Source organism: Acanthaster planci, linkage group LG12 (assembly GCF_054643075.1).
Source record: "Acanthaster planci isolate LZ-2023a linkage group LG12, COTS_SCS, whole genome shotgun sequence".
Classification (NCBI taxonomy): Eukaryota; Metazoa; Echinodermata; class Asteroidea; order Valvatida; family Acanthasteridae; genus Acanthaster; species Acanthaster planci.
In genome coordinates, this window is record NC_141788.1 from 1,403,530 (window position 1) to 1,429,139 (window position 25,610).

General features: G+C 40.0%; 3 protein-coding genes across 5 annotated transcripts in view; 2 read left to right on the plus strand and 1 right to left on the minus strand.

Moving 5' to 3' along the window:
• Window positions 1-13,730, minus strand: part of LOC110982801 (receptor-type tyrosine-protein phosphatase T-like) — a 45,279-nt gene extending 31,549 nt beyond the window's left edge. The window contains exons 1-5 of one of the 2 annotated variants that reach the window (XM_087144339.1): window positions 13,233-13,730; window positions 12,344-12,454; window positions 12,120-12,209; window positions 11,236-11,463; window positions 3,849-4,208 (exon numbers count right to left, since the gene is read on the minus strand). In XM_087144339.1, the coding sequence (XP_087000465.1) occupies window positions 3,849-4,208; window positions 11,236-11,463; window positions 12,120-12,209; window positions 12,344-12,454; window positions 13,233-13,311 (868 nt within the window). In that variant the 5' untranslated portion in view covers window positions 13,312-13,730. Of the gene's footprint in view, window positions 1-3,848; window positions 4,209-9,529; window positions 9,672-11,235; window positions 11,464-12,119; window positions 12,210-12,343; window positions 12,455-13,232 lie in introns of those variants that run through there. The other variant, XM_087144340.1, reaches the window with a different exon arrangement.
• A 445-nt stretch (window positions 13,731-14,175) lies between these two features.
• Window positions 14,176-18,968, plus strand: LOC110982764 (uncharacterized). Its single transcript, XM_022241405.2, has 2 exons — window positions 14,176-14,570; window positions 16,984-18,968. Exon 2 carries the CDS (start codon window positions 17,049-17,051, stop codon window positions 17,850-17,852), a length of 804 nt encoding a protein of 267 aa, XP_022097097.2. The 5' UTR covers window positions 14,176-14,570; window positions 16,984-17,048; the 3' UTR covers window positions 17,853-18,968.
• An 853-nt stretch (window positions 18,969-19,821) lies between these two features.
• The window catches only part of LOC110982763 (angiopoietin-1 receptor-like), a 32,586-nt gene continuing 26,797 nt past the window's right edge, over window positions 19,822-25,610 (plus strand). The window contains exons 1-3 of one of the 2 annotated variants that reach the window (XM_087144376.1): window positions 19,965-20,407; window positions 24,390-24,710; window positions 24,986-25,267. In XM_087144376.1, the coding sequence (XP_087000502.1) occupies window positions 20,356-20,407; window positions 24,390-24,710; window positions 24,986-25,267 (655 nt within the window). In that variant the 5' untranslated portion in view covers window positions 19,965-20,355. Of the gene's footprint in view, window positions 20,408-24,389; window positions 24,711-24,985; window positions 25,268-25,610 lie in introns of both variants that reach the window. The other variant, XM_087144380.1, reaches the window with a different exon arrangement.

Genomic DNA, 25,610 nt, shown 5'->3' on the forward strand with positions numbered 1-25,610 from the left:
GAATGTGAAATGTATCATTCATAACACCTTTCGAACAAATTGTGTATGTTGGATTGAACCACTTGCCAACAGTATTAATGAGGAACTTGTCCCAGGTACATATATGGTAATCGTTTCAGATGAAGCCACTGACCTTTCAGTCTGACAAGATACATGTACGTACGTATCACAACCATTTTTAAAAGGTGGTCATTTGTTGAAAATCTGTGGCATTTCTCATCACACTGTTACTTTTTGGAGACTCGGAGACAATGTCGTGGAGTGTTATTTGCTACAACGTTCATCAGCCATAGCCAACGTCTGCCTGAGGGTTTCCCCACACACTCAGTCTCCACAACCTACTGCAGTTCAAGCCTACTCATATCTGTTTGTACATGTACAAACTCTACGGGAACGAAGCATCCGGACAAGTATACATGCAAATTCCCTATACTTCGTGCAGCATTTGCCAGAATGTTTAAAACTCCTTTGTGTTATGACAAGAAATCACTGTGTGGTTTATGGTAGTCTGGTATTTACAGATTAAAATAACCTACAAAACCTATATTGGCTGATGTTTGTACTAGGTCATTCTGTCTGAGCCACATATGCCTACGTGCACCGCAGCACAGGAAGCGCAGTTCCAAATTTCACATTTATACAAATGAAATAGAAATTGCCTGTGTTCATAAACCTATGTGGGTGGAACTGTGGTCAAAATGACAAAGCAAAATGTCAAGCTTTCAAGCGATTTGTATTTTGGAGACCTTCAACTTGGAAAGCAATCAGGTACTGCAGTATTTTCTACACAGACACTTTTGGGTTTAGAGGGTGCGAACACTTAACTGGCGTATCTGATGAAGGGAACCAAGCTTTCAGATATCAGTGTCAAACACAAGCACAAGGAACTTTCTCTCTCAAGTGAAATACATGTATTTGCTGTGTGTTCACTGAAAAACGCTACCCAAATCACAGAAGGTCTATGTATTGCACACTCCTGTATGAAATCGTGCCTCCCCTATATGCAAGTGTACAATGTACATTTTGAGATAAACAGAACAATATCGTCCAGTTCAACTGACCAGTCCACACTCAGGGTTTGCATGTAACCCTATGTACATTTTGAGACAAACAGAACAAGTTTGTCCAGTTCAACTGACCAGTCCACACTCAGGGTTTGCATGTAAGTTGTAACCCTATGTACTTTTTGAGATAAACAGAACAATTTCATCCAGTTCAACTGACAAGTCCACATTCAGGGTTTGCATGTTACCCTATGTACATTTTGAGATAAACAGAACAATTTCGTCCAGTTCAACTGACAAGTCCACATTCAGGGTTTGCATGTAACCCTATGTACATTTTGAGATAAACAGAACAATTTCGTCCAGTTCAACTGACCAATCCACATTCAGGTTTTGCATGTTACCCTATGTACATTTTGAGACAAACAGAACAATTTCCTCCAGTTCAACTGACAAGTCCACATTCAGGGTTTGCATGTTACCCTATGTACATTTTGAGATAAACAGAACAATATCGTCCAGTTCAACTGACCAGTCCACACTCAGGGTTTGCATGTAACCCTATGTACATTTTGAGATAAACAGAACAAGTTTGTCCAGTTCAACTGACCAGTCCACACTCAGGGTTTGCATGTTACCCTATGTACATTTTGAGATAAACAGATCAAGTTTGTCCAGTTCAACTGACCAGTCCACACTCAGGGTTTGCATGTAACCCTATGTACATTTTGAGATAAACAGAACCATTTCATCCAGTTCAACTGACAAGTCCACATTCAGGGTTTGCATGTTACCCTATGTACATTTTGAGATAAACAGAACAATTTCGTCCAGTTCAACTGACCAGTCCACACTCAGGGTTTGCATGTTACCCTATGTACATTTTGAGATAAACAGATCAAGTTTGTCCAGTTCAACTGACCAGTCCACACTCAGGGTTTGCATGTTACCCTATGTACATTTTGAGATAAACAGAACAAGTTTGTCCAGTTCAACTGACCAGTCCACATTCAGGGTTTGCATGTAACCCTATGTACATTTTGAGATAAACAGAACAAGTTTGTCCAGTTTAACTGACAAGTCCACACTCAGGGTTTGCATGTTACCCTATGTACATTTTGAGATAAACAGAACAATTTCGTCCAGTTCAACTGACCAGTCCACACTCAGGGTTTGCATGTTACCCTATGTACATTTTGAGATAAACAGAACAATTTCGTCCAGTTCAACTGACCAGTCCACATTCAGGGTTTGCATGTTACCCTATGTACATTTTGAGATAAACAGAACAATTTCGTCCAGTTCAACTGACCAGTCCACACTCAGGGTTTGCATGTTACCCTATGTACATTTTGAGATAAACAGAACAATTTCATCCAGTTCAACTGACAAGTCCACATTCAGGGTTTGCATGTTACCCTATGTACATTTTGAGATAAACAGAACAATTTCGTCCAGTTCAACTGACAAGTCCACATTCAGGGTTTGCATGTAACCCTATGTACATTTTGAGATAAACAGAACAATTTCGTCCAGTTCAACTGACCAATCCACATTCAGGTTTTGCATGTTACCCTATGTACATTTTGAGACAAACAGAACAATTTCCTCCAGTTCAACTGACAAGTCCACATTCAGGGTTTGCATGTTACCCTATGTACATTTTGAGATAAACAGAACAATATCGTCCAGTTCAACTGACCAGTCCACACTCAGGGTTTGCATGTAACCCTATGTACATTTTGAGACAAACAGAACAAGTTTGTCCAGTTCAACTGACCAGTCCACATTCAGGGTTTGCATGTTACCCTATGTACATTTTGAGATAAACAGAACACGTTTGTCCAGTTCAACTGACCAGTCCACACTCAGGGTTTGCATGTAACCCTATGTACAGTTTGAGATAAACAGAACCATTTCATCCAGTTCAACTGACAAGTCCACATTCAGGGTTTGCATGTTACCCTATGTACATTTTGAGATAAACAGAACAATTTCGTCCAGTTCAACTGACAAGTCCACATTCAGGGTTTGCATGTTACCCTATGTACATTTTGAGATAAACAGAACGAGTTTGTCCAGTTCAACTGACCAGTCCACATTCAGGGTTTGCATGTTACCCTATGTACATTTTGAGATAAACAGAACAAGTTTGTCCAGTTCAACTGACAAGTCCACATTCAGGGTTTGCATGTAACCCTATGTACATTTTGAGATAAACAGAACAAGTTTGTCCAGTTTAACTGACAAGTCCACACTCAGGGTTTGCATGTTACCCTATGTACATTTTGAGATAAACAGAACAATTTCGTCCAGTTCAACTGACCAGTCCACACTCAGGGTTTGCATGTTACCCTATGTACATTTTGAGATAAACAGAACAATTTCGTCCAGTTCAACTGACCAGTCCACATTCAGGGTTTGCATGTTACCCTATGTACATTTTGAGATAAACAGAACAATTTCGTCCAGTTCAACTGACCAGTCCACACTCAGGGTTTGCATGTTACCCTATGTACATTTTGAGATAAACAGAACAATTTCGTCCAGTTCAACTGACCAGTCCACACTCAGGGTTTGCATGTTACCCTATGTACATTTTGAGATAAACAGAACAAGTTTGTCCAGTTCAACTGACCAGTCCACACTCAGGGTTTGCATGTAACCCTATGTACATTTTGAGATAAACAGAACAATTTCGTCCAGTTCAACTGACCAGTCCACACTCAGGGTTTGCATGTAACCCTATGTACATTTTGAGACAAACAGAACAAGTTTGTCCAGTTCAACTGACCAGTCCACACTCAGGGTTTGCATGCATGCATATTTCAGGTTCAGGCCTACCATCTGAATTCAGAGTTATCGTCGTTATCCTCTCCCCGGTGGTTCCTGTCCTAATCTGACAATAAAAAGCTCCGATCCGATACAGGCAATCACTAAATCCAGTCCCGGTGCAGAAGCAAAAACCACTTGGGCAATTCATGAATTGCTGGACGATCAATGACCCCTGACCACTGCTGGGGCTGGGTATGCATGAACATGAGGTTGGCAAGCCATCGCCGGTGGCAGTAACAACAGTTCTCCCGAAGGAAACAACATCATTTAACAGAGTAGAGTTTCCTTTGTAGCCACTGATGAACGTTCTTTCAGCAGTAAGAGAAAGGATGGGGTTGTCATTGAAGCAGGTAAAGTCGACCAGTTCACCTGTACAATGAGTCCAAGAAACATACAACAGGTATAAAAAGTTAGGTTAGCAACTGAGATGTTAGCTGAAGATACATGTACATGTACATGTACATGTAGTATGTAAGTACTCCTAGAATCTTACACTCACAATGACCATGCAAAATACTGTCCAATTTGCAACTGTGATATCTCAAAGTACGATTTATGAATAAGATGAATACATGCATTGAAAATGACATCATTTTTTCTGTTACCTCCTCATTATTAAAAGCAGAATTATAGTCGAGTACTAAACGTTCCCGGTACTACATGTACATGTAAGTTTACCCCTGGAAGGTTTGTTATAGACAGGTGTAATTGGGGTACATTTTAGGGAGTCTCATTTCTGGAAAGGGTCATTCACTGAGTTCTGCCACAGTTAAGACACTGACCAAGGCAGAGTGTAACCAGATGTTTGCCTCCTATGCCAATGGCTGTCAACAAAGCTGCAATGCCTTGAGAGTAAACACTTGACCAGAAAAATAATGGAAACTTTCAGACAGTCAAAATCGTGTTAGAACTTAGCTTTCTGTTAAGATCTGCATTTTCAGAAAAATACTTGCCTGGTGTTTTGAGAGTACATTGTTATACAGTTCAAGTATAAGTACACTTTCATGCATACACCTTACATGTATGTATGTACGTAGCTGCTAAGTCCTAGCTTAGAGCTCGCTCTCGGGTAGCTGGGCTTGCTCATGTTATTTCAACTGCACTGGCCTGATGTTTTTGAAAAACGTACATGTACAAGTATTCTCATTATAATGTTGGTAAAGGCACAGTCCTTTATTACGTACTTGTACACTAATACAGTGAATAGAATTGCCAAGTTTATAGATCACTTTCAACGCAGAGTTATTCTTCCATCAACTCCTAAAGCAGTTTGCACTGTATTTCTTTATCACACGTACACCAGCTTCCATTTCCCCCATCCCCCCAAAAAAACCCAAAATAATGAGCGAAAGATTATCCTATACAGATATTCCAACTCTTTTAAAAAATGGTGAGTAAGAAGTTTCTATGAGAAATATTTCGATTTAAAACTCCTGGGGCGAGACTGGCTAGATTTCCAACTCAGACAAACTAATCTTCCCTTCCACAGTGTACCCTCTGTTCAAGGATAGAGGAAACGACATGGTCAATACCAACCCAGAATGGATATGTCTCACGATCCACAGATCCTTGTTCTGTTGCTACCACTCCACAGCCATTATGCTCAACCACACAGGAAGGAAACGAGGCCATAGATCACCTTACAGTACAGTCAAACCACCAAGGGGAAATTTAGCCAACGTTTGTCAGAGGGAAAAACACTGCGGATACACTGGAGATTTGAACAGTGAGGTATTGGTACCCTGTATATAAACTAGAAATTGCCAGGGCTGTCACATACATATATGTGCAGCACAGACATGTACCATAATGTATGCATTCCCAATTGTTTTTCAGAAATTCCTGCTACAATAGACTAAACTTCAAAGAGTTTTAGACTATGCAAGTTTCAAGCTTTTCCAATAAAGCAACATATTTTCATTATATACATCTACTAACAAGCCAAAATTTCTTTTAAGCAAATCTCATCAGGAAAAAGCTTCAGCAAACTGTGAGAATCAAATCGAAGAAGAGTCATCCAGGTGTTGTAGCAGGTACCCAGTCACAGCTGAATGACTATTCAATGTTACCCAAACGGGGGCCACCACAGGTTACCTGCACTTTCTGATGAATTTTGAAGAGGCTCACAAAATGCTGCCAACTTTAAAAAAAGGAAAATAATTCCCTGACAAGGATATTGGTCATTGTGAGTGGAAAGATAAACATGATAATTTCCTGATACTTATGCCTCAATTTCAATAAAGCAGTCAGTTCCGTACAGATAGACATAAATGATATTGACAGATAAACAGCAGTAGCAAAATCAAATGTTTTTTACACATTGGTCAAAACAAGCTTCAGCTACAGAGTTTATCATGTTTATGGGTTTGACTTCTTGGCTGTACAAAGTTCTTTGAATGGTAACATATTTCCCTCATTCTTTTCTGTTTTAATTAATTGGAAACTCTGCATGCAAAGGGTAACCATTTATTTTTAATCGTGTGTGGCAAATCATTATCCAAAACAGAGGGTTAACTTCATAAGTTTGTGACTGAAGAAGCAGGCAAGTCATTCTGTTTGGGGCCTTACAGCATGAATGCCAGAATTGCCGCATCTAATTTTTTTCATCAAGCAAAAACTCAGTCACTGAGAGCTGAGTGTTGGAGGTGTATCTTGCCTCTTAAGCATTCCACAAATGAACAGTTTTCTTGTGCACATATAATGCGCAGAGATGTATATCTGAACATATATACAACATGTTTGAACAGAAAATAGGCTTCATGTTTGGATTTACTGTTAAAACATTTGACCCAAAGACTAAAGAAGCCAACTCTTGGTGCGCCACAGAAAGTGCCCAAGGTTCTTTAAATTTACGACTAATGATGCATTAACAACTCGGATTCCTCATAGAATACCAAAGTGTGACGTCACTGTGAACCAGAAAGTGCAGTACAAACGAATGGAGGACGCGCGCGTGTTGGTTCACGTGCTGGTTCTCGCGCTAATGCCTTTTACACACCAATCGTGCGCGTGACGTACTCACTTCGGTACTCTATACCACTGCTTACTACATACATGTACATATTAAGTGCAAATGTGACAATAAAAGTGCACCTTTGGCATAATTAGGGTCTGTTCAACTAGCTACCGTAACTATGAGCAGCACAATTTTAAGCTAATTTCCCCTGTCTGTCTGACACAGCCTACATACATGTATACATGTACATATCCCCAGGTCAGGGTTGCCCTATGTAAGCTAACACACCCGATAACGTGACTGCTGTTGTGACCGTCAAAATATTCTACAAAAGTGACATAACATTTTCCGGTGTTTTCAAGCTCTACATCCACAGGATTTGAAGGTCGGAACACTTGACCTACAGCACATTAATTTATGAATGTGTCATCACACAATATCCGTGTCGTTGCTTATTTAGCAAAGAACCAGAGAAAATGAAAACAATAGTAAGGATCGTCTTTGGTACATCCTGTTTCAATTTTAAAGAGCAGAATCGAGGGTCTGAATTTTGACAGTATGTTTTCCCCTTGGCTTTTATTATCTTTTAGGATTAGCTTTGCCTGGGGCCAATTTGGTCATGCCATCTAGCGGACACCTGTCACGAGCAAAACTGGACCATTAGTAGTCAGAGGGATACAATGAGCATTTCTACACAGCACATACTGAGCACTCAGGGCGGGAGCCGCCCCTAAAAGAAAGATAGCTTCTGTAGGACAAGAAGAAATTTGGGTAAAGTCAAGGAAAATTTGTTTCTGGAAATTCTTCTACATTTTGCGAAAAATCACACAGTAAAGCTGCATTCTTCACACAAGTAAGCCAAAAGAAAATAATAACGGAATCCTTCAAGCCCTTTCTTTAAACCAAGCAATAAAAAACACAAAATATAAGTACAGGTATGTACTTGACATGTGCAGGTACATGTACATGTACCTTTGCATTAGGACTGTCAGTTAATCTCTTGCATGTTAATGTCATTATTCCATATTTCTTTGGCAATGCCTAGCAGAGTTTCACAATTCAAAAGGGAATAAAAGTACATGTAGCTGGTATTGTAAGTTTGCTTTGTCAAATGAACAGGAAAAATATGAATTACTGGAGAAAACGGACAGCAGTGACTGTACACTGAAAATCCATTTTACTCTCACAGGTAGCCTGTTTTAACCAAAATCCCCTAAAAACACTGGTTCCCTTGTTTTTCTTCACCTTTATGTACAAAAGATGTAACTTGCAAAACATGGTTATGGGTACCAGGTTCCTGACATCAATACTTTGGTACCTTGGTACCTATTCCAATTTCCAGCCAGTATTTGGAGTCTACAAACAAGGTTTATTATATGTGCCCACCAATGTCTCCCCTTTATTATATGTGCCCACCAATGTCTCCCCTTTATTATATGTGCCCACCAATGTCTCCCCTTTATTATATGTGCCCACCAATGTCTCCCCTTTATTATATGTGCCCACCAATGTCTCCCCTTTATTATATGTGCCCACCAATGTCTCCCCTTTATTATATGTGCCCACCAATGTCTCCCCATTCTTTTAGACAGCGCTTCTTATTTAAAAATCACGTGTAATTGACATGTACTTCAGTTAGACACGTACATTTATGCCATAAAACTACAGGGGTGTTGGTCCTACCACACTTAAATATTTTACACTTTCACAGTTTTAGATCAAAATTGATGTTGAAAATATCAGATTTGAAGTTTTCATAACACTGTGATTGAAGCTTTATCCAAACTCATGCACCGGAGTTCAAAATTTGAGGTACATGTACTGGACAATATAATGCACATGTAGGCCTACATGTGGCCGCTTCGATAAATACTCTCAACACTTAACTTCCTGCATTTTCAAATTTGTACTTTGCTGACTCAATTCATATAGAGTACCGAAGTGAATACGTCACGTGCACAATTAGTGTGTAAAAGGCATTAGCGCCAGAACCAGCGCGTGAACCAACATGCTCGCACACTCCATTCGTTTGCACTGCGCTTTCTGGTTCAAACTGACATCACATTTTGGTACTTTATACCACTCATTTAATGTGCCTCAAACCAGACGTTCAGTAAAATGAAATCAAAATTAATTTAAGTACCATTGTATGCAGAAGCTTGTATGCACTTTCATTCCCAATTCGTTTCATTGAGTGATCATCTACCGTGCTGGTACTAGTTTTTTGTCACTTGTCAATATCAAAGCTTTAAAAACAATGACAACTTTACCAATCAAAATACTCTTATATGTACCTGTTGAATACTTGAATTCTTATAAATTCCAATGTCATTATTTCTAAGTCTAAGGCAAGGATCAAAGTACAAAACATGGTCATGATGGTTAATCCTTTGAAAACCAGCAAATGTATTACTGGACAAAACTTGTGCCCCCTTTGAAAATGAGAATAGAGAGAAACTCAGAAAATCACAGCAATTGTCTTTTAGAACACAATCTTTCTTCTTCACTTTCTTTATTTTGGGGAAAAGTAAGAGCTAGACATAATCGCACGAATTCATCGTAACCACCTAAGCCACGTTCGTGTACATGTGCATACATGTACATTTGGACAATGTTGATCCATACACACGTTGATGAATTAAGACGGTCGCTCAAACCACCGACAACAACTTGATTTATTTTTTCCTGGCCCCTGCCAAAACAATCTGTCATCGCTACACCTATATAAACTTACCAAGTGAGAAATGTGAAACCGAAAGTAGTAAAAAAACTTTCCAGACCAGCGTTTTTCCTCCAAGGATCAACGCCATGTTGGACCTCCACATGTTTGTATTCCAGCGTATAACTTGGTCCTAGACTGCCCTTATCTCTGGTACACACAAGTCAACGAGACCAGGAAATACCTTTGGACTCATCAATTATTTTTGAAGGGGTGGACAGTATAAAATGATTTTCACATGGAAAAGTATAAAAACCTTTTGTGAATCAATGATTGTGGTAAGTATAGAGATCTGATTATTGTAATCACTTTGTTTTGTTTTAGAAAGACTTCTGTATCAAATTTACAGACATTATGACAGCAGTTTTTTATGTTTGATATTCACTTCCTGTGCTCCTCCCTCCGCTAACTTTCAATAAACGATCCCATGCGTCATCAAGAAACATCGAAGGCCCTTTTGTGGCCGTAACAAAACATTCAATGGTAGGTAGAACCGTTTAGCAAGATGACTGCGTCACCTGTACCCTGAATGAAGTTGAATTAATCTGAAAGTACTTTCAGTTCGATTGTTCTCATTATCAAATTGTTTCAGTGTGAGAATTCGAAATACGTTCTGTTCCATTTTATCTTCTGCTCTTTTGTATGACCCTATTTTCAGAAAATTAATAAGTAGATAATGGCACAACAGCCGTAAAAAAATAATAATGTCAAACAGTTGGACAGTAGATGAGTTTTGTGAAGAGCTAAATTTTAAACAGGAAGGGAAGAAATGCGGTTTCCTGTACGTACCTTTCAGGTTACTTGAACCTGAAAATAAAAGGTCACTTGGCGAGTTTCCGGAAATCTCGTGCAGTCCGTGCGTGGGCATTTACACGGGGCAGAATAATTTCTAACTGAAAACATTCCCAAGAAAACTCATGTCGGAATTTTATTTCCGTGTTCTACAAGTAAATGTGGAATGTGGAAAAGTTACTAGGGTGATATTATGGGTTGAACAATCATCGACCTTCCACTTCGGCTTTTGTGACTGTTCCTAGGGCTCCTTGATCACCCTCTTTTCCTTTTTCTTTCTCTTTTTTCGTTTACATCAAGCACTATTTGAGAACGAGAATGTAAAGCGTTACAAAGAGTTACCTATCTATAGTCCATGGGTTAAAGATTCAGTTTGGCTGGCCTGAGCATAATACGTTCTTTTCAGCAAAGTTAAGTTACACTCGAGAATTTGTCGTAAATGCTGATTTCTTCAGGTTAACTATAGTGTATACCGCTGAACTTATTTTGGTCTCTTGTTGAAATCTCAGGAAAGACAGTCCAAATCTAATTTCCTAACTTTTCATGATACATACGAGTACAGCGAGTTGCATTGGTGGTTGTCATGTATTTCCGTAGTGAGAGATCAGGTTTGGGTGCGACATTTGTTTTTCAGGTTAGGCAGCTTTCCGGTTACGATAAGTTGATGTGAAAGTCAACATTTTACAAAGAACTCGTAAAAGGAATTTTAAAGAAGTAAATGAAATTAATTCCAAACTGTTACAACTTTGCATGTTATTTTGCTGTAAGGGTTCCAAAAGCACGCCATTCGGCACCCTTTAAGCCAAACCAGCAGTACAAAAAAAGGGATTCAGTTTGATTCCCCCTTTTCATAAATGCTGGGTATTCCCCTTTTCCACTCTGGATCCACCACTGAAAACAAGGCTCCTACAGAAAGCCGCCGCACTCACCTGTAGATACCAGGGTTTCTTCCTCAATCCTCAAGTCGGCCAGTTGTAAGCAACTGCCTGATAGCTCCACACTGACATACCGAGCCATAACGCTGGGATTCGCCACGAAATGAATCGTCTGTCCGCCAGGACTGGCTTGATCATATCTGACCGAAGATCCAATTTGTTGGTTCCGTGAGTGATCTAAATTCAAACCAGCTCGCACTATGGCTCCGGTTAATCGAGAACCTGCAATGGCAGAACACAACTGACAGTTAACTTATCACAAAAATAAAATGAAGCATGCAACAGCTTAATACACTACCATTAAATATACATTTTCAGAAATCCAAAAGCATGTATATTTTTCAAAGTTCGTTTTCCGAGGTCTATTGTTAGCAGAACATTTGTTTTTATGAGGTATAAATTTTCAAGTTTGACTGTACGAAATAGCTACAGTGGGACAACTTATAAATTAAGCTATGCCCCAAGAGGAACATGTCCGTTTTACTAAATGACGTGACGACCAAATCATGGCTTCATTGGTGTCAAATCACAGTACTTTCACCAGTATAAGATCAACTATATGCTACAGGCTTCGAGGGGTCAGAAACTCTTTCGCCGATCGTCTTCCTTGTAAAAACCTTGAGAAATTTTAAGCTCGTAAAAAAAACCTCGTAGACCCCCCCCAAAAAAACTTGGGAAATTAAATCGCCATTTTCCGTAGATTATAAATAAGTGTAACTTTTTGGGATCGACGATCATGCCCCAAAACACTACGCAACCTGCCAAAATTTTCTTTTTTAATTCCTGTAATTCGGTGACTCAGCCGGTATAGTCAAAGTCGAATCCTTATTCGGCCCGAAAAGGCTTAAAGAATTCCTGTCGAATGCCAGCTACCTTACCATGTTGGTCGTGTCTGTTGATAATGGTGATCCTTTCCACGCGGTAGGCATTTTCAAGATCTACTCTCCACCACTGGTATCCGCCACACTCTGAAATTGTATGATTGGTATGATAATAACATTGGGTCTTTCGTTCGCTTATTCAGTATCGGAATCGACATTCAAAAGCACTTCGCGTTTTCATGATGCGCTTAAAGGTTTTTTGAAAAAGTAAATGTACTCACCTGTGTGTGATATTGAATAAATGTCATCATCCACGGCTTTGGTAGGGTATCCATTGGAATAATTACTGCTCTGGCTGACGTATTTGTCCCGCAGGTTGATTAGAGCTAAGCCTGGAGTTGAAACAGAAGGGTTTTGTAGTGAGTAATTTTGGGTTTCTGTCTGTTTTATTTTGAGTTTAGCTCAGTTTAACCACCACCCTGGTACTCATCAGTGTAAATTCGTCAATTATCGTTTCACGCAATTTTGGAAGGAGATCAATTTAAGACATCGAATTAAAGCAGGAATAAATGACCTGTTATCGGTCAACTAGAAATATAACTATTGCTCAAAATGAGCGAAAGATTCAATGTTGACGGCCTACCAAAGCAAACTAAAATTAGAGGTGGCAAAACCAGGAAATGATAGAGCTTTCAACGTGGACTTATTGGTCTGGAACTAATGATAAAGTCTTAAGGGTTGTCAAGGAGAGTCAACACTTGCAAGCTTGAAGTTGATACAGGTATTCTTTAGTTTATAGACCACTGGAAATAATGCCCTTTTCCTTCTCTTCGTACTCTCCTCGGTTTTCTCAATTATCTTCGCGTCACATTAACAAAAGGTTACGAGCGCAAGGGGCTGTATACAGATCCAAATATGCGCCCCACAGTGTTTATACATTAAATGCGTCTGGAATACTTTACAAACTTATGTTACCAGACAAAACAAATGCATGGCAAGTGCAAACAAACTATAGAAAATTTTGAAGAACAAGTTAGTTCAGCCTTTATTAAAGTTGCTGTATGTGGATATGGCAAGCGCAACCGTTATAAACGGCTGGTTTGCCGGTACGCACCACTTGCTTCTTTCTCACGCTCGGCCATGTTATGGAAAAGATACCAATTTACCCACCTTTGTTTGGAAAACTCAGAAAAGCTAAAAGGAGCAACGACACACCAAAACGGCAACGACAGCCTCGAGAGTTTTCCATGACGGCTTACCAAGTTGCACCGCAATTTTAGAAGTGACCGTGTGACTCTTCCGAGTGGCGCATGTATGTTGGATGCACACGGCTTGGATTGACTGGAGATTCTGCCTCATCAGTGGAGCTAGATGTACAATACTGACCGCTTCTAGGGAAACGAATTCCAGATAGGTCACCACAACAGGAAGTAGCATGTGTACTTTGGGCGCGTTACCGATGGCCGTGACAAACATCAAACGTATGGATTTAACTAATAACCAAGTAGTGTTTAACGGAGGTACGTTTCCGGATTCATCAACACGCATTTCCCATCACAATCACTTGCACAACCACCTTAAGTTTACTACTGCCAAATCTAAAAGCCAAAGATTTTATCCCACGGACCGTTTTCGTCAGTCGCTAATTGGGTGTACATTCCATTGTGCCAAAATTTACAGTAATTAGAACAATTGTTTGAAAAGCCCATTGCGCGCATTCTAATTCAAGTTCTCCCACCTCTCTATTCGATTACCAAGGGCAGTCGCGGTAGATAAACTATATCACAGTTTTGTTGAAAGCAACTCACGGTGCCGAGCGAAAGTTCCGGCACAACGTTGCAATTGCAACACAAGAACGAACAGCTTTTAGCCCTAATCACTCATACAAAATTACCCATTTCCAAGAATATAAGTATCGGTGTCGTGTCACAACAGGGGTTTTCCGTGTCACGAAAACTGATATTCGACTGACGAGCTATCATAAAGCAGGTTTTCCTGCAGTTATTTTATTCAATTCACCGTAAGCCACAAGGCACAGCCCTGGGCACTGTCAAATATCACAGCGCCCTCACTTCACAGATCACGGATTAACATTGACATAGCTTACACCAAAAGACCCCAGAGACATCGCCTGCTCGGCGATCCGCAAAATTCACCTCTACTCTTTCATCACGTGCTCCTGTGCTCCCGTAGCTGGGGCAAGTTGTGTTATGGACCATAGATGTTGGTAAGACTTGACCAATGTATCGTGCCTAACGCGGGGAATCCCCACTCCAGAAATAGAAATGATGTGATCCTTCCTCGTGAGTCGTCCTCCTACCTCGTCCTGTGGCCACCACCCCGCCACTCCATACATTACCTACGGAAGGGCATTGTGATGGGAACGAGGGTGAGACATCGTAAGACAGCATTACAACACAACTGTCGAAGGTCGCGACTATTTCACAGATGTGCCACTCCAATCGCAGCGAAAATTAGAGTGCTTGGATTCCAATACCCTTCCTTTAGGTAGGTTTGAACGTGTATGACATTACCCCACCCCTTGCTAGAGTATTATTTCGTTAGATTGTCATTCGTATCATTCCGGAAGTCATCGGATGTCATCGGATGGGATGATGCACTCCCGTTTACTGCGTTGGTTACACGACACGCTTTCCGTTGATGATAATCAAACATCACATTTCCACGAGAATAATAATCATGGCGCACATTGGTCACAGGTGTCGATATAGTCTTTGGTTGAAATCCAGAGAGGTCAGCGAATATGTGCCATTTTCGCAGTCAGGGTTTTGGCTGAAGGAGCTTTTTAGCCTCGTTTATCCGTACGGGCCAGGCTTGCCCCACCCAATTGTGGATGACATCTTCTATGACTACAGATGACTATAGCACACTGTTTAAATGTTAAAATTTAGTTTAAAAAATCGTGTGAAATGGCTGAATTAATAAACTGCGTTCTCTTGTGATTTTTCTTTGGCCATAAAATAAACCCTTAATACCCTATTTGTTTATCCATACTTGGACATACTAGATGTAACCCCCGATACAATTCTTTTATAAACAAAAATCCAACGTTTCATATTGCCACCAGATGGTTTTTATTAAAGTAATTATTCTTTTTGTTCGGCCTGTATGCTGCTGTGGAGACGCAGAAGGGAAATCCCAGTCAAGCAGAGACCTTTGTTACTCTCAGTATTCAATCATTGATCATAAAACAGCGAATATCGCAAACTGAGCTTTGTCCCCTGCACATGAATATCAATAAATGCTGAAATCACACAAACACATGATGTATGAAGCAACAATGGCGATAGGGTACGTGCGAAACTATCAAATTGCAAGATCTTATTCTGCATTGGAGTCGTCCTTCGATGTCTTTTCTCTGTGTTTACATAAAATGAATGAGTTATTGGGTCGTTTATAGTCTTTTATACACATTTAAAGTACGGAGGCCGTGGGTAGGAATCTCCCGGGAATTACCGCCTATCGATCGCTCTTTCTGATGGTAATATTTTGGTTGAAGTGGCATCAAAGCTCTATTGCTGTAGCGTACATTTCAGCAATCAGAATTAGACGCTATTGCTATATGCTGGTGGGTCTATTGAGAAGTGGTTATTCGCGTTGAGTGTGCCTCATGGACTTAATGGACCGTACACACAGGGAAGGCAGTTTTATCTTGTTACCTGAATATTTACTGTAATCCGTTAAATAGGGATGAAGTCAGACTAATTTATGCTCCAAACCTCAGTTTTTCTTTAATGTGGCTTAAAGCATTTATGTATAATTTATCACCAATTTTGAATAATTAGAATCAAAATTGACATGAATTTGCAAGAAGTTTCGTTTTATCGCTGTTATTTTACATTCAGGTTCCCCAAATGGATGGGTTTTTTTTATCTGACTTCATTTCAAGATGGCCGACACATGAATACAGGCTAATGTACGCCATTGTTTCAGTTTCACTTTCATACCCGTCATCTCTTTTTTTGCATGTTTTTTTCTAAGTTCGATGTGAATTTTCCCTAGAAAGAGAAGGATGTTCTTGTCCCAGATGTCTATATAGTTTCGCAATATGATGAAAGCAAAACAGGCCGGAGTTTCTCAGAATGATGCGTTGGATTTCCCAGGCTGATGAATAACGGACCATTTAATTTCGTTGATATGTATGAAGTGGCAGCGTTGGTTGGCTTTCCTTTGTGATGCAGGGGACAGGCCAGTCATCAGATTTTGGAATTCATCGCGTAGCGCCGTTTTTCATGTAAATGTATGATATTGCCAGTTCGTTTTGTTGAATTAATTTAGTTTAAACTGCACGTCCAGTGTTTCTTTCGTACTGATCGCTGGCAGATTTAAGACTGTCACGTCTTGCTCAAATATATTGTTGAAGAAAAATAGACCGATTTCCTAACTGTACTCAGAGTGGAACTTGCCTGAAGAAATAAGAATTTCGACGCTTTCCTTGCAAGGCTGTCTTCATCGATAAAGCAAAGTATGCTAGATAAATACACTGTTCGAGACCTGTTGAGAAAACACCCTGTAAGGAATCTTGAGTCCATGTACATTGCCAGTGTTGCAAAACATTCAGTGAAGAAAGTTGATGGTGATATGGATCCGTCACTGGACCCAGCTAAGCTGTGCAGTGTGAGGCCTCTGAACTATCACACCCAAGGAATGTCGGTTCGAGACGCATTCGACTAAAATAATGAACATGTTTTCACTGAAAAGCTCACAGATAGCGTTAAATACCCACTGATTATCATGTTGTAGAAGGGCACCTTTAACCAAACACTAAAATATTCAGATCGTCACATTTTTAATATATCAAGACATATAGGGATTTTTGCAATATGTTGACAAAGTGGCGTCATTTATTCATTATTATATTTGGTATACTGTATATCAATCTTTTCAATTTACCGCACAGTGAAACCACTTCCAGTGTTGAAACTTGAGCGTCACGTTTGCAGTCAGCTAACATACAACAAGATCATGGTAGAAGGAAGTATTCGCTCGTACGATCCACTGGCGTACCATGTCAACAATGTGAAGGACATCCGACCAGAAATAGTGAGGGCCCATCGTGAAAATGACACCGAAGAAATCAAGCGGCTGCTGGCGGAGGGGGAGCCGAGTGACTACGATGTCTTCATCTGCGTCAACGAGGGTTGGCACGCCTTCGTGCTGTGTGCTCCAGCTAACGAAGTGACCCCGGAAAATGACCCACTAAACGTCTTCCAGGACATGCCGATTCATGACCCGTTCGCCATCCCCAACCAACTCCTCGTCTGGGAGGCCGAGCTGCGCTTCGAGTCAGCCCAGCAGAGGATGTATAAGATTCGCTTCAAGCTGTCGATGTATGGAGAGATGAAATCCAAGATCAAGCGATGCTTCTATATCGGCAAGTACAAGCGCGTGCCAGTGAGCGGGTTACAGTTGGCTATTCTCAGGGCTTCGCCGAGACGCTACAAAGTCCTACTGGACGACTGTGTGGAGTTCGCCAAGACCTTCTGCTACGAGCTGCTCTCCTTCAGCGACAACGGGCGAGAGATCGAGAAGTTAGTCGAGGAACAGCTAAACAAAGCCTCTGGCTCAGGGTTCAGTGTGGAAGTCCTTTCGCGTAGGGTCCGAAGTTCAGGCCTGGTGGGCAACACGTTCTTCGGAGGGCTTGACGCGTCCGCCTTCCTCGGCGACGTACAGTGCCCAAGGGGTGTCGTTTGTGTTACACTAGTGATGTTTCTGACGGTATACCCAATAGTGGTAACCCTGCTGGTCCTTTACTTCAAAGGGTCGTAACTTTGACGGAAGGGATACATTTGTAAAGTTGATAGTAGGGACCATAGTGTCCATACTTAATGGCTATGAAATAGGACAGTTTGAATTAATACAATGAGTTTCACATTCCTTTATTTCTCTAATTCCTAGCACAAAAACTGTGTATCCATGTCTCTTCAGTTCAGCATCTCAGAAATTGAATTTTTCTGGCCAAGGAAATTGGGTGTAAAAGCTTTCAAGCTTGTTCGGAAATCTGACCAAACTGCATTTTTTCAATGCCTTCAACGACCAGCTTTCATTCCATCTGGTTTGGGCGGCTTGTTTTTCGGTGTGTACCACGCCACACAAACACTCTTTTCTTGTCACATGAATTCAATGTCACTTTTATTTTACTATTCAGCACACAGGTGACCACCAATAGATTGTTTAGGGGTGTGTACTAATTAAACTATACGATATAGTAAATTCACAAAGGACTTCTTTGTTGCTCCAAGCACTCTCAAGTTTCTTTTTACCAATCGATTCAGTACGATGTAATTAATAGAGATTGTTGCACAGTTGTATCAATTTCTTCAAAAAGTTATCAATAAGTCAGTAATTAAACAAGTAAACAGCGCATATAAAGTGTTATGGTGTAAAATTAATAACCTTGGTACTATAACATAGAACACCACCAAAACGCTTGCCTTTTAGTTATCGCTGAAATGAAATTGATTTTGGTTTTTAAGTTATTCAGAAAACACGTCACCATTGGTTGTAAATAGCGCATACAGTAGATGATGTTTTCTGAATGAAAAGACTTGCTATTGCAGAATATCATGCACATGCAGAAACAGCTGTAGTCGCTAAAAATGTATTCCACAAGAGCATTCAATTTGTTTGAAAATTCTGCTTTTGGAAAGGATTGCTCAACGCCTATATTGCACTTTGCAAGCTAGAATGTGCAGAAACTACTTTTCATTACTGTTGACTTCAGTGCTTCCAGCCTAAAATTTCTCTATAAGCAATCATCATGATGCAATTTAGAGCGAACATAATAGTGATTCTAGTGGATACCGGTAGGCCCTATGCTGTATGTTTAACCAAACTTATGACTTTTATTAATTGAATAAAAAATCGTTTTCGGTTTTCCTCTGAGTAAGCGTTTTCCCTCGTGCTTGTTTGAAATGCAAGGTATTTATCTAGAAGGAAAGAAAAGACGCCGTCCCTGTCAAGCGGAATAAATATAATCTGGGCGATAGGACCCAAACCTAAGCATTGGTTGCAAAACGATCGTGTTATATAATAACTTCGATAAAATGAGATATTTGCATGCAATAGTGTGATATTCCATGATGAAGATCATTCATGTGAACTCATTATGAACCCTAAAAGCTGTTAATATGATTGATTGGACTATATAACAGAGAGATATATGCAGTTCGTCCCTGGTAGGTGGTGCAAACATTGTTAGTCAACGCCGTGGCAGTGTCTTCATAAACAGGGCCACCCCCTGCCGATTTTGCACATATCTTTGTACATGTATATACCACACTCGTAAACGAATCATGCGCTACGCCTTTTTCTGCACAGGGTTCGGTAATGATACAGTCAGATTCTGTAGCATGGCACCACCAGTACGGGGTCCCGTCATCAGACACATTTTTGGAGGTAGCCCCTGGGAGTCAGACACGCCTGGATTCCCTCATTGTTAATCGCTGTACCCTGATGTGACCCGACCCAGTGCTTCGCATAAACAACTAGTCTTTGAAAATTCGTCACAAAAAAGTATAAAATTCCGGTTGTCGTTTTTCTTCAATACGGTACAGGTTTCTCTAAGCTCTTACAAAAAGGAACCTTTCAAATGCTATAATGGCCAATGTGACTGTGCACTCCGCGAATGGGATGTTGAATTTGTCACGAGGGGTGTGATTTCAAACATATTAAAAATCACACCCAACTATCGACAAAACTCCTGTCTGTCTGTCTTTAAGAATGCTACCTTGCTATTTTAAATCAAAGTTACTTAATTCATATTGTTTCTGAGTTTGATCTCCAAATGGGAAGTTGTGACGTTTCTGAGTTACATTAAACACCCGTCTCGGTTTGGAATAGGTAATGCAGTCCAGTAAAAATAGGTAAAGTGAATGTATGTACGGTTGATTGCTTATAAACTAACCTCTTGCATTTGGTTCTGAACTTATGTCAAGAGACTTTCCCTGGGAAATTGTGCCATTTCACGGCAGACTGTATAATGATAAAATGCATATACATACATAGCTTCAAATCTGCTACATATTCATAGTCAAGAGTTGCTAGCATTTTTAGTGCGCAACGAGTTAGCTGTATTGTCGAACTCAGTTGCGCGTTCTTCTCGTTTTTACTGAGTAAATGACACGCTCAAGCCACTTCATGGCTTTTCATTGATAATCGAATTTTCAGTGGCTTTCTGAGTGGTTTGGAAATCGAATCAAGGCACAGTGAGACGAAACTGTACAAGAATTGAACTGCTCGTTTCCGTGTTCGTGGACATCAGGAAGTCAGTATGCTGCTTTCTATTCTGCTCGCTTCCATGCTAATCTTCGTTGAAGCCGATGGTAAGTGAACTTTTACTACCACAAACTAAGAGGAACGTGAATTTCATTTCCCAACAGCTCCATGAACACCACTGGAACCCGAATTGCCTTAGTTTTCAACTCGCTAGGCAGGTCTTCAACTAGACTTAGGAGCAAAAATCCACAAGATGAAGAGAAGCAGCTTGAAAGAGGCTAAGTCCCGGTGTTTTGAAGGTCCTAAGATTTGGATTTCTTTCGGTGTCACTTTTTATGGCCCTCCTGAGGGGTGACACTGCAAAATTGCCTGGGTTGAATTTTACCCCAAGGGAGGGTAAAAACTGCAACTTCCCAATAGCTTAGGTTGTTTCAACCCAACTAGGGTGATTGAAATTATTTTGTGGTTTGTTTTAACCAAACAATGGTTAATATCCACTCATTTTGTGGGTGAAAATGAAACAGGAGGACTGAGAAAGTTTCGTATCCCAAAATTGGGATCTAACATAGCTCATATTTGGGTAGTTGAGTTTTCACTCTTCTTCGGGTTGGAATTTAACCTAGGCAATTTTTCAGTGTAGGGGAATTTGGGCGCGCTTTTTAAACGGAGGGACACGAAATGGACCAGGAATGTCTCTTTTTACACATTAATTTTAAAAAAAGATATCCGACTCTCGGGGCACATTCCTCTTTGCTCGCCCCCCCCTCGATCCACCCTTTCTCAAAAACAATTTATATTAAGTGAAATACAGTGACGTTGCAAAGGTCAAGTTTGGGCACAAAAAAAATCTTGCACCGTCACCCTATTCAGTAAAGTGTCGATTACAGTTTGTAGAGTTGACTGTCTTTAAAAAATCCACACACATCAAAACTGACTTGACAGGCGCAAGCAAAGTGGTTGTGACATTTAATTATTACAACGTAGAACGAAATGAGAACGCTCTTAACAGTTAAGTAACCGTTTCAGGCGTTGTACATGGGTTAATGTTTTCTCTGAATTTGATATTTGACCTAGTAACATTTTCTGTTACTGAAAAGCTGTTTCTAATTTGCCTCGTCGATCTTTTTTACATTCCTCTTTCAATTCAGTTTTATTTCGTCATTTTTCTTCATTTTAATTATTTAAATTTATATGCTAATTTCTATGTATAATTTTTATTATTGTCATCATTTGTCTTTTGTTTTTTTATTCTAAAATTCACATTATGCCGGTATACTTTCGGTTCAGTTTTAATTTTCTCTTTTATTAAACATGAAAAAAAATTCATGTATAATTTTCCAAAACAGATTAATCGTTTTGAAACGTACGTATAAAGGATGATAATGATATCAAAATGCATGTATTTTCCAAACGGAAGAAGTCCCTTCCGTGGCCTGGCCATTTTAATGAAAAAGCATTCAATTTGAAGGTTGCAAATTTGAGTCTTCATTTGAAGAGACGGTGAACTGTGGGTCTCAAATCGGTGGCTCGAGCAACTTGATCGTTGGTGGTGTAAAAGGCTCCGGCTCCCTACAATCATATCGACTTAGCATATTTCCGCAGCTGACATATAGATATAAATCCTTTTGAACCGTCAAAAAGTGTTTGTGCCCTACGATTCACTGTTGGTGCCAACTGCATATCTAGGTGTGACTTCATGTACATGCATTGTGCATTTGAATGAAAAAAAATAGTTGTGCATCCAGCCGAAGAGTTACCCAATTAACAACTTGGGCCAGGAGAAAAGCTTCATGTACATTAAATGTAAATAACTAGCCAATTAACGCTGGACAGAATGATGGAATCCATCTCACGGCTTTAAGCATCAGTTGTTTGGTTTTAATGGCGCTTTCAGTTACTCAGGCTATTTGCATTGGTAACGTTTACACGATACGTTTATTCGTTACCTTTACTAGTCAGTATCACATTACCGAGTTAGGAAGAAGGTCCAGTTTTAGAGGCAGGAGGAAACCGGAGTACCCGGAGAAAACCTGCGAGAGCGAGTATGGACTGGAAACCAAATGCACTTAAAGCCTGGGCCGAGCCAGGACTTGAACCCGGGCCTCATTGTTGCAAAGCCGTGAGGAAAGAACCGCTTCGCTAGCCCGCCCCCTCTAACCTTTAGTAAAACCTTTTCGTTCTTCTATACAATATGGACAATAGTGGCAGGAGAGACGTAAAAGCCGAATCAGTAACGTCACAATGGTGGTGTCTCTTGTGCCTTCTTCATCCATATGAATAATTCAGCTACAGAACTCGGTTATTGTAATGGTCCCGACAAGTAGATTAGACTTCTCGAACTATTCTCCAAATTTATGTGATCATCTTTATTCAATACTCAACCGAAATACGTAAAACACAATAAAGATGCGACAAAAAAACGGTCCTTTTAATTAAAGTACTCATGGCAGGCCAAAGAGAAATGACACAGGTTATAAAAATTAGAGGAGCACAAACGAATAACACAAAAGTACATTCAGTTAGTTACAGGTGCATAATTCATAGTCATTTTCTGCAATGGGTGGAGCCCAAATTTATTTGAAGGGAAGGGCAAACTATCATGCAAACACATTCACATGTTTTCTAGATTGGTTCATTCCGACTGTTAAAAACAAGGTAAGTGAAGTGGGACGGTCCGTCTATGGCGCAGCAGCTGAAAAAGGGGATGCCTCCTCTCTTTGAGCACTTCTCATGACGAAAGTTGCCTTTCAGAATACAAAAATTTTTCGTGTGAATTGCTTCTTCTTTTACTTTAGAAGCAATGAATTTCTGGAATTCCTCTAGTTCAGCCATGTTTGGTTTGGCGGGTCACAAAGGCCTTTCTTACATTACAAAATGAAAATGGAACTGTTTTTGTTCTTCGAACAAACGATGTTATTCTTTTTCACATTGGAAAACGACAAAAGAACATGTACATTTTTCATTTTTAAATGAAATAAATAACTCTTTGTGTTTCTTTTTAAATTTTTTGTTTTCAAATCGAAAAATGGGACCCAACTCGTTTGCCAATTTTCATTTTTTGTTAATTTCAAATCGAAAAATGGAAAACAACTTGTTTTGGGAGTGTTCAAATTTCGTTTTCAAATCGAAAACCGAATGCACAAAACGAACACGGACCGTTTATTCGCCAGGGATTCAAGATAATTTTCAATAGCTATGAACTCTGTTTATGCTGCTGGGGAGGAAATTGCACCACCTAATTCATCCGTGGCGGGCAAAATTTGGCACCATTTACAAAAGTTGAAATTCTTTACAAATGCGCAGAATCTTGTACACGTGCACAAGCACTCTGTAGAGTTGATTTTATCATGAACTATAAAACTGTTTGTCCTGTGGTATATGTGATTAAGTAGTTATGCACTATTTGTAATTCTGGACGACTGGTTACTAAGCAAATTGCAAACTGTAAGTAACTGTTTCAGTTGCTCTGTAATCATACTGTAGATAAGTTCTCCTATCTGAAGTAGTCCAAACTGTAAAAGGACAGTTACAATTGCCAAAATTATACTTCTAACACATCAGTTGGAAGAGATTTAATTGTTAAATCTATCAAACAAATCATGTTGCTGACATTCCTGTCTGCTGAAAATGACGCATTTCTCTCGCAAGATATCGATACAGGCATTCGCCTCAGCTTATTAGGACGTGGAGAAAAGGTGAAATTTATGTAATAAAATCAGCGAAAGAGCACCATTGTTTTGTAGGAAAAACGTTAAAGTCGAAGTGTCATACAAAGTGCTCTTTTCATTGCGAGTAACTAAAAGGGGTTTCAGATAAGCTTCTTTTAGGAGGGTAAAAAATTTCCACAAAAATCACATCACATCACACCGTGAACCCCTTTAAGAACTTAGTGACAACGAATATAAAAATGTACTGATCGGTGAACAAGTAAGACTCAGATTTTTTGCTGGTGGAAAACACTACACACAGGCAATTCTGATTTCTGGCTTGTTCTCTAAAATCACGTGATTTAACTTAGAACGTGGAGGCTGTTTTGATTTTTGTTTAAATAGTCACGATAGAGGGAATTTCCTGTTCTATTGTCCACAGAGGAACCTTTACATCTGACCATGGTTACAAGCAACTTCTACAGGGCTGGGTCATCTTCACCAGTTCGCATGGCTTGTTTTCGCAGCAGTCCTGACAAAGACGCTGCTCTTAGTTTCGGTCGACCTTTCCCCATCGGCCTACCAGGAGCTGGAATCGAGTTCTCTACTTCCCTTCCTGAAGGCTCCCTCGCTGGAGAAGTCGATGGGCAGGCCTTCTGGCAGTTGCCTGTCAGCAATAGGAATGCAACAGGGTTATATTACTGCGAAGGAAGGGAGAGAGACCAGACAACTCGGGTGTATAGCGTTATCTATAACTATAACAGTAAGTTTATAGGTTTCCACTAAGATAAGAACTTCAGGACAAATCATTTCCAAATTTTACCTTTCTCTGGTGGCTCCTCTTTTGTTCGCGGGCAGCCACCGACTGGAGAGTGGTAGGTTCAGCTATTTTTCTCCGTCTTTTTATTCCTACAAGTTTGTGGTGTGTTTGCTGCTTTGGATGATCCTTTGTAAGGTTAATCATACTTGCATGTGAAAAATAGTGTACAGGTAAAATTCATGTTAAAACCGGTACCCTATACCCACTTTGCAAAATAGCCTGGTTTTATCCGAGATACTCTGAAGGCCTTCAGCTGACGAAGACAGTCAACAAAGGCGAAAATGTTACTCTGTCCATATGGGGTTACTACAGCAACATCAGGTCTGCCCGGTGGCGTCGGATCAGTGAGGGTGTTGTAACCAATCTGACTGCCTATGACGGGATGAGTACGGTAACGATACCTACCGAGCAGGCCATTCATGGAGATGTATACGCTGTAGTTGCGTCTGGTGAACCACTAAGTGGAAACAGCTTCACCCTGATTAGGCTCATTGTTAGAGGTAGGTAATCATGAAACACACGAAACAGTAACCAATAAATTCTTTGAGCAAGAAGTTTTTTCTTGGGAAAATATGAAACAGCGCAACAAAGGAGTCTTTCCCCTTGAAAGAAAATGCTATTCCGATTAAAAGACATCAGAGGTGTACATAACCATGACCACTTTATGCGTGATACAGCTATCATCATAATAGTCTATTGTGATGAAAATCTGAGAGTCAACATTTATTTCCTTTTGCGATGCCTTATTGGGTGACTTTAATTGACCCATAAGCAGGGAACCAGTCATATATCACATTACACCTTGTGAAAAAAGGGAATATCTCGTCGCAAATGAGTTTCCAT